The sequence below is a fragment of the Carlito syrichta genome, unplaced genomic scaffold, assembly GCF_000164805.1.
Source record: "Carlito syrichta isolate Samal-C Ts95f unplaced genomic scaffold, Tarsius_syrichta-2.0.1 Scaffold315374, whole genome shotgun sequence".
Lineage (NCBI taxonomy): Eukaryota > Metazoa > Chordata > Mammalia > Primates > Tarsiidae > Carlito > Carlito syrichta.
In genome coordinates, this window is record NW_007259470.1 from 91,166 (window position 1) to 100,280 (window position 9,115).

The 9,115-nt window shown below is 34.5% G+C and overlaps 1 protein-coding gene across 1 annotated transcript in view; it reads right to left on the reverse strand.

The window, feature by feature from the left end:
* PIK3C2G (phosphatidylinositol-4-phosphate 3-kinase catalytic subunit type 2 gamma) overlaps positions 1 to 9,115 on the reverse strand; it is a gene marked incomplete at its 3' end in the record, with an annotated part of 314,051 nt that overhangs the window by 85,121 nt on the left and 219,815 nt on the right. The window contains 3 exon segments of the mRNA XM_008072653.1: positions 651 to 780; positions 2,550 to 2,642; positions 6,907 to 7,014. Of these exon segments, the coding sequence (XP_008070844.1) occupies positions 651 to 780; positions 2,550 to 2,642; positions 6,907 to 7,014 (331 nt within the window).

Genomic DNA, 9,115 nt, shown 5'->3' on the forward strand with positions numbered 1-9,115 from the left:
TGGCGGGTCTCGAACCCGCGGACTCATGCAATCCACTCACCTCAGCCTCCCAAAGGCGCGGGATTACAGGTTGAGCCACCGAGCCCGGCTGCCTGCCCATTTTTTAATGGGGCTGTTTGTTCTTTTTCTTTTTGGCACGTTCCCTGTAGACCCTGGATGTTAGGCCTTTGTAGATATGCAGTTGGCAAATATTTTTTTCCCATTCTGTGGGCTTTCTCTCTGCTTTCTTGAAGGTTTTGTGCTTTGCAGAAACTTTTCAGTTTAAGGAGGTCCCACTTATCTATCTTATCTCTTATAGCATGGGCTTTTGGGGCTTTGATCAGGAATTGATTGCCTATTCTGATATCTGTAAGGATGTCTGTTGTGTTTTCTAAGGTTCTTAAAGTTTGAGGTTTTACATTTAGGTCTTTGATCCATTTGGAGTTGATTTTTGTGTATGGTGATAGGTAAGGATCCTGTTTCATTCTTCTGCACACAGTCAGCCAGTTTTCCCAGCATCATTTACTGAATAGGTTCTCCTCTCCCCAGTAGTTCTTTGAATTTTTACATTTGAAGTCTAAAATGAAAGCTGGAGAAAGTTTTGTGGCATAATACCAATGAATGTGTGAGATAAATAATGTAAGCCAGCCTACTTTCTAATCTATACTGACCTTGGTCTTTTCCTGTGGATAGACATCTATAAATGATCATTTGCATATCCAGGCCCTCCTGCAGCCAAATGTTGTCCATCACTTGAATAATCTGCAGAACAAGCATATCCTGACGAAGATCATCTCCAGCCTGTTAAAAACAAAATTATAGACTCTGGATTTCTCCTTGAGTTCCATTAAATGTATTCAAATATAGTATATGTCATTTCTTTTCTTGGATAAATTTCTAGCCTGACTTAGAGTGGTTTCAATTGTTTTATTAGCACTAAAAATACCTTGCGTTTCTGATAGAAAATCAAACGAAATGAGATTTTCTCTTTAAGTGATTCCAGAAGTTTCACCCATCAAATTAGAAGTGCTGCTTGGAATGTTGTTCCTCTATAATAATTTTCAATTTATTATCTACGTACAATTTCTAGTGAAGAGAGGCTGGACGAATGTTTATCCAGATTTCAACCCCAGTCAAGAGAGATCTCTTTCTAAGTGAGACACTATTTGGTATGCCATAAATTTATGCACTGATATGCAGTTAGAATACCAAGAGCTTCTTGACTATAAGTATAAATAGCATGCATATGACTTATCAGACTTTAAATCAGTTATTTCTCTTATTATGTAGGCAGTTAAAAGGTTTGCAAAGAAAACAGTTTTTGGTAATAATAAGAAACGATGAAGGAGCAATTTTCTTGCATAGGTAAAGGAAATGGAATATATTCAAAGGGGAAAGATAGTTCTACATAACAAATGTACGGTTTGGTTTTAAAAACAATTTCTAAATTATACACAAAAAATCCTGCCAAAATGAGATTTTGTGGCTTGTTTTCTTCCCTCCTCAAAAATATGATATCTGGCAACCACCAATTTTTGAGGTTACACAGGACAAAGCATGTGGACACTAATCATTATCTTCCAAAATAGACAGACTTCACCAAAAATTCACTCTGTGACCTTTTTGCATCCTTGCCTGAATAATTGATTAAATACACTGAGTGACTTAATTCTTATATTTTTACTTATTGCTCTTTCTTTGTTCCATCTATCCTATGTATCTATAACCTTATTACTACTTTTTACTATACTTTTTCCCCATGGGATTCCTAATGAGGACTGAAATGGCCGATGTATACTTTTTATTTAAAAATAAGAAAATAGCTCAAGTTACTAACATAAGCAAGTGGTATGAATTTGATGTTAAATTAACTTATGTCATTTGGGGTCCAGTTAATTTTTATTCTATTTCAGTATCTAGACCAAAAGAAAGCTCCTCCTAGGTACACATCACACATTCTACTTTCTTTTCTTTTCTTTTTTTTTTTGAGTTAGAGTCTCGCTCTGTTGCCGAGACTGGAGTGCAGTGGCCGCCTCTGGCCATCACAGCCTCAACCCTTGACTTGCTGGGCTCCGGCAATCCTTCTGCCTCAGCCTTCCAAGTAGCTGGAGCTACAGGCATGCGCTACCACACTGGCTAATTTTTAATTTATTGTAGAGATGAGGTCTCGCCAAGTTGCCCAGGTGGGTCTCAAACCCGCGGGCTCAGGCAATCCACTCACCTTGGCCTCCCAAAGTGTGGGATTACAGGCTGAGCCACCGAGCCCGGCCTCATTCTACTTTCAATACCACTTAAAAGTGATCATATTACTTCATTTATTGAAACATATTCTCTTACATTTTACACTGAAGGTCCCCTGGCTTTGAGCCGGTAATATTTGATTTACTGCCAATCATAGTTTGGCATGTACTAAATATAATTCTGTAAAAAGGTAGAATAGAATCTAAACTAACCGGAAAACCTCTGTGTTTTTGCCAGAGAAAAATAGCTACAATAATTTCTTTTTGTGAATAATAAATCAATAGTTCTGACTATGGAATCAATGTGATGTTTTAGGAGAGCTACCATACCTTAAAAATAATGCTGATGTTTTTGCCCATTGGATTAGCATTGATGAAAGTAATCTTCAATGGCAAAGCATTCGATGTGAAATATGAACATGCCTATAGGAAAATAAGAGAAAAACAGTGAACAAAATAAAAGAACACTTTTCCCAAAATCATAGCCCCTTCTATAATTTGTTATAGGAGCAAATAGAGCAAATATAAAACATATGAATAATTTTTATACTTTGGAATACAGAAAGATATTTGTTTAAAAAAAAATTAGTCTATCAACCAAAGCCTTTGTTTTGAAATCTAGATGTCGGCTTTTTGGCAGGTTGTAAATCTTCAACTACAATTTTTTCCTTGCTGTACAGTGCTAATATGTTTGAAGCATAAATAAACTAAGAAGTATGCCAGTATTATGCTCATACAAGTTGGCTAATAAATATAAGTTAAAATTACAATTAAAAAATTTTCCTTTCAATTAATTTCTGCCTTGTAGCATACTTTAAGAAAATATGGGTAGAGAATTAAGAAAGACCTGAGTTCAAATCTGAGTTCTACAAGTTGTTTACTGTGAAACTTTGAACAAGTTACTTAACATGTTTGTATTCCACTGTAAAATGGAGTAACCAATCCTTCCCTCACACATTTGTGTAATAGATATATGAGCTAAATGATGTAAAATGCTTTTTATGGTGCCTGATACTAATATCAGATACTTTGAAAAATGAATACATTTCCTTTGATTTTTGTAAAATAACAGTATAACATTTTATATCTCTTTTCTTTAAATTACACTTTGAATTTTCATTTTTAGTTTTGTGATTTTGACTACTTTCCACTCTGCTTTTCTAGTTGCTTATTTTCCTTTTATTTTCTCACTATTTCTTGAGTGTTAGAAGGCTGAATGTGGTTAGGTTCAGATAGTTTATAACATTGAAGAGTTGAATTAGTATTAAAGAAAGGAAAAGGAGCTTATGTTTTCAATTTGTCAACTTGGTAAAATATGACATAAATATATGTTGAAGCATCCATTTGAACATAGTTTTCTCCAAGAAGTCTGAAATCAGTAGAAGTTGAGAAGGAAAGAATCAACACAAATCTAACCTAATCCCTAATTAAATACAAATCCTTGCTGACTGAAGCAATTTGAGTTTTATAGTTTTATGGGTAAGGCTGCTTGTTAAGTAATGAAATTCTGTTGCAAAAATGAGATAATTAGGGTTCATATAACCACTTATCATGGTATAGAATTAGAAAATTCTGTCTTAGGCAAGAAATGAGTATAGAGCAGTGGTTTTCAAACTCTACTAATTAAATTTGTGAGGATTTCTTTAAATTATCCCAAACTCATGGAAGCTGAAGTCAAGGCTTAGCCTCTCTTCTTAACTATGTCACCCAGAGATATTCTGCTTTATCATTTCATATCTTGATTGTCACAAGTTGTATATTTTTTGAGTCATGTATAAAATATTATATAATCAGCAAATAGTATGCACACACTATTAGCTATATGCTAGCAAAAAGAAACACCATATTTACTCTCAAAAAGCCTATTAAATGTAGATTGAATGAACATTAAGTTGAAAATAATTTGCAAGACAATTTATCACAGTTGAATGAAACCACATTAGAAAAAGGAAATCTTTCAGAGATGGACTGGATCATGAAGATTGTGAGGGACATAGATTAGCAAATAAAAATTAAAAAAGATTTTCTAGGTAGAAAAAGGCAAATGATGAGATGCTAGATTAGAGTAAAAGTCAGAAAGTGGTTTGTGATGGCCATAGCCAAAAGACGGGAACAATTAAGCAGAGTCGTGGTGTGATTTTATATAAATGGTAAGATAGAAAAGCTGGAATGGAGAAAGGAAGATATGACCTCTGCCCTTGAGAAGCCCACATAAATAACAGATCTAAAAATTGGTTGAAAAAGAAACTTGTAAGTAAATGAAATGTCTGATTTGTGTTTTCCCAATAGTGGGAAAGGATTACATTGTTTCCCCCATTCTCCCACCCGGTTCCTTCCTTAGTGACTCCAAGAGAAATAGAAAATGGTCCCCTGTGATTAGTAGTTGTCAGAAGGTGAGGACAAAGGCTGACAATTCAGTTTATAAAGAAAGTTTAGCTCAGACCTAAGACTCTTGCTTTTTGCCTTTTAGAATCTGTGTTTTTAAAAATGGGTTGAGCCAGGCCTGAGTACTTCAATCCAGCATAGTTGACAGATGGTGATAGAACACATTAAAAGTTTTCCAACTCTCACTCCATGCAGAGGGCTTCTTTCCGTGTGAACTCTCCAGTGCACTATAAGCTATGAGATATAATGGTTCACACAATCACACATGAGCTTTTTCACAACTAATGCATTTATAAGTTTTCTCCCCCAGAATGGGTTCTCTGATGTACAATAAGATTGGGAATATAACCAAAGATCTATCCATACTCAGATTCCGAGGGTTTTTCACTAGTGTGAATTCTCTGGTGTACAATGAGGTATGACTTTTGATTGCAGATTTTCCATGCTTATTATATTTATAGGACTTTTTGCCTGTGTGAGTTCTCTGATGTAAAATAAGACATTTCCTGAGACTTAATGCCTTGCCACTCTGCATTCAAAAGTCTTTTCTCTGGTATGAATTTGCTCATAGTCAACAAATTAAGAGTTTTGATTTAAAGTTTTTCCAAACTGCCTACATTTCTATGCTTATTATATGCTCCCCAGTGTGGATGCTCTAATGTTGAATAAGACACTTACTTTGAATGAAGGCCTTGTCATATTCATTATGCTTATAAGGCTTCTCCCCAATGTGGATTCTCTGATAGTTGATAACGGTTCTATTAGAATAGAGAGCTTTCCCATGCTCATTTTAACTGTGAAGTTTTTCACTTCATTTTTCAGCAGGATTGAAAGATGGACTAAAATATTTCCCAGGAAGGTGTCCTCTGGCTATGTTTGTTGTGTTCATTGCTGTACCCACAGGTACCTTGTATCAGGCATGGTTGGTCAGAAAAAAATGGTATTAGGAGGAACTGCCTGAGGCGGCTTCTGTTATGGAAAGTACTGCTGGCTGCAGGGTATTGCAGGGGAGGAGTGTGGTCCCATTCACAGCACTGGAAGTGGTGATTCCTGGAGAGGTGACCCCTGGTCCAGCTGACTCACCCATGCACCTGTTCCAAGCCCACACAAGTCAAACTCTTATGTAATTTTAATTGGAAAAATTTGTTCTATTTCTTAAAAGCAACAACAAATTAAGAAAACAAAACCATCACATGGACTCAGTGATTTTGTTCCTTCTACGTTAAGGTACTATGTCTTTGAAATGATAAGTTGCTATATATGTTCAGCATTAGTCCGAGAATACTGCTAATGATGAAAAATTGCATAATATTTTGAAAACTAGTAATGATTTGGATTTCAGCCCAGATAAACTTATCTCAGTTTATGGATTTGAAGCCTTATTTTGTTATTTAAAAAAATATGTTAAAGAAGTTTATCAGGAAGATTTGCAAGGCATCTTGGTAGTGACAGAATGATAAAGATGATTATATCAACTTTTTTAGCAAAACATTTTACATTTATACTAATATTAGTCTAATTTTCCTCCTAAATTTTGGTTTTTTTTTACTATCTCGTGACTTCAGTTAAGATACATTTATTGTGCATGCATGATAGCTTAACCTCTTCACTTTCAAATCTCACTTATCAATCATTTTCTCTATTAGTGTCTTTCTATGCTCTGGCTTTTGAGAAGGAGGAAAATAAAGCTTATGAGGAACAAAGGGGAAAGAATGATTTTAAGTCAGAGAATGGTGACTGAGGAGGTACCACGTGACAGAGGATTAGGAAAAGAAGGCTTAGGAAGTTGTGGATCTGACAATGCCAAGAAGGGCTTATCAGGCAAGAGTAAAATCACAAAATATATTATATGACACACTGACATTTTGGCATTAATGAGTTTTAAATTGAATCAAAGTGAAGATGTCGTAGCTAATGATTAACATTAGTGTACTAGGCATGGTTATGTACATGGTCTAAATAAAGCATGAAATTATACTCAGCCTTCATGGAGTCACCAAATCAACGATTTTGAATAAGACAAGAAATCAATCCAGTGATAGATACCTTTATTAATTCTTTTTCAGTGACCTGATAGATTCTTTGTTTCCAAAATGAGCAAACCATAGGAATAGATCAAAGTGATCCCAACTAGTCATAGTGGACCAAAGGGAATTCACAGTGTGAATGGCATTAAGCCATTTTTTACTTAAAATAATTGCAATGTTAATTTATAAATTTTTTTGCCACTTCAAAGATATACAGTGAACTAAACAATACAAAACATATATACTCAATTTATCTGCTTAATACGTTGACTCACGTTATGATCAATCCCTTTTATACACAGGGCAGGATTCAGAGGAAGGTGGCAAGCATTTATATCATGAAAGAATTCTTGTAGTCTGCCGATCTCTTTCTTCAGTACCTCCTGTAAAAAATCATTTAAAAAATCGAGAAAAATGTAAAGAACTTGATTTTTTCCTCCAATTTATATTTTCTTCTATTAATTAAATAAACTGTTTAATTCAGGGGTTGCACACTTGGATGACTTTGGGGTCAAGCGGGTCATATAGTCATGTATGAGGAAGCAGCAGGCTAAAGACAACAGGGGATGCTGGGGATATGGGGCACAAAAGAGTGTGTGTCCTTTCTAATGGACCTCAAATTCAACTGAAAATAAAAACCAAACAAAGTACTATACTGTTCAAACAAAGCATAATAGGTTGGACTTGACTTGTGACCCACCAATTTGCAACCTCTGCTTGAAGTATTTATTAACATGATCCTGTTTTGATAATTTCCTGAAATCTTAGTTTGTAACTCTCTAGATTTACACTTAATAGTAATAGTGTATATTATATGATGAGCTAATTGTATTAATTGTATATATCATACAATCATGTATGATTTATATTATTATAAATTACAGTTTTTGTATTTTGCATTTATTATAATATATAAAATATAATATTATAATTGTATTATATATGTGGCATACAATTATTATAATTATAATAAAATAATTATATTGCAATATAATTATCAAATGTACTATAATTATATTATATACTATATCATATAAAATATTCATGTACATTAATAACAATAATGACAAAAAACAACAATTACATAATGCTGTCAAAAATAATGAAATATGTGAACTAATTGTTTATTTGTTGCCAGTGAGTATATTTCTGATATCTTCTCCCTTTCATACTCCACAGTGCCTGTGGCAGGTTGGAAACCACAAACAACACCTTTAGAAGTGTGTATCTTCTGACAGAGAAAGGTAGAAAACAATAACAGTTCATCACAAAACAAAAAGAGCTCCTTTTAGCCTACTTTTGAAAACTTTTTAAACCTCAGCTGAAGATGAGGATCTCAGATAATGTTTAATGAACTCACAAGAGTTTCTCAGTTCTTACTCCTGGCTCTTTGGCGAATAACAGGATCTACCACTCCTTGAACCCAGGAACAAGTGGAGACATGAGACAAAAATTCCATTACTGTGCTTTTTGTGTGGCTGTTCTGTGCCTTATCTAGACTTGAGTTTACCTGCTGAATATCATGGAGGAGAATCTCTGCTCCCTTTGTTTAAGAAAGACTTCTTCCCATTTCATATAGTTAGGTTTAGTTAGTACTTCTTTAAAGCAGAAAAAAATTAACTATCAATTACTTAAATTTTGATAAATTATCTTTATTAATTGTGAGAAATTATAACTGCCTCACCCACCTCTTGCTTTTTCTCTATTTTCACGTGAAAAGTGTTATCACAAAAGCAGTCAGTCAAGGTAAGAGGAATATATTTACTTGAGTAAATAATATCAATATCATTTTGGAACTTGTAGCAAATGGTCAAAAAAGGCACTGAAATTGTTTAACTAGAATGTGTATTTTAAATACATGAGGGATTCTAAAACATGAGACAAAGACTAAACCTACACACAAACTTAAATTAACTTATTTTACATGCTATCAACTTTTTATCTACCGTTAGAAAATAATGAGCTTGCAGTAATGTGGAGAAATCAGATTTTTTTTTTGCACTGTGCATTATGTTATATGCCTTACGTTTCCCCTATGTTCCTAGAATTTCTGCATCTCTCATTTAAAAACAAATTTCAAACTTTTGGTTTTCATTTTCCATTGTATCCTAAGTAGGTGAAATGGCATAGCTTCTGGTATTTTCTATTAAATGAAGTGACTTGCATCAAGAAAAATCCTGGGCTGGGAAAGAGTTCTGGAACACTTTGCTTATTACTATTTTCATATCATTTTATTGAAAACTCCTGTTGATTTTAGACAGTGAGTAGAAAGAAACTATGGGCCAGGCTCGGTGGCTCAGTCTCTAACCCCGCGCTTTGGGAGTCTGAGGTGAGCGGATTGCCTGAGCCTGAGGGTTCAAGACCTGCCTGGGCAAGTTGGCGAGACCTCATCTCTACAATTAAAAAAAAAAAAAAAAATTAGCCTGGTGTGGTAGCGCGCGCCTGTAGTTCCAGCTACTTGGAAGGCTGAGGCGGAAGGATCGC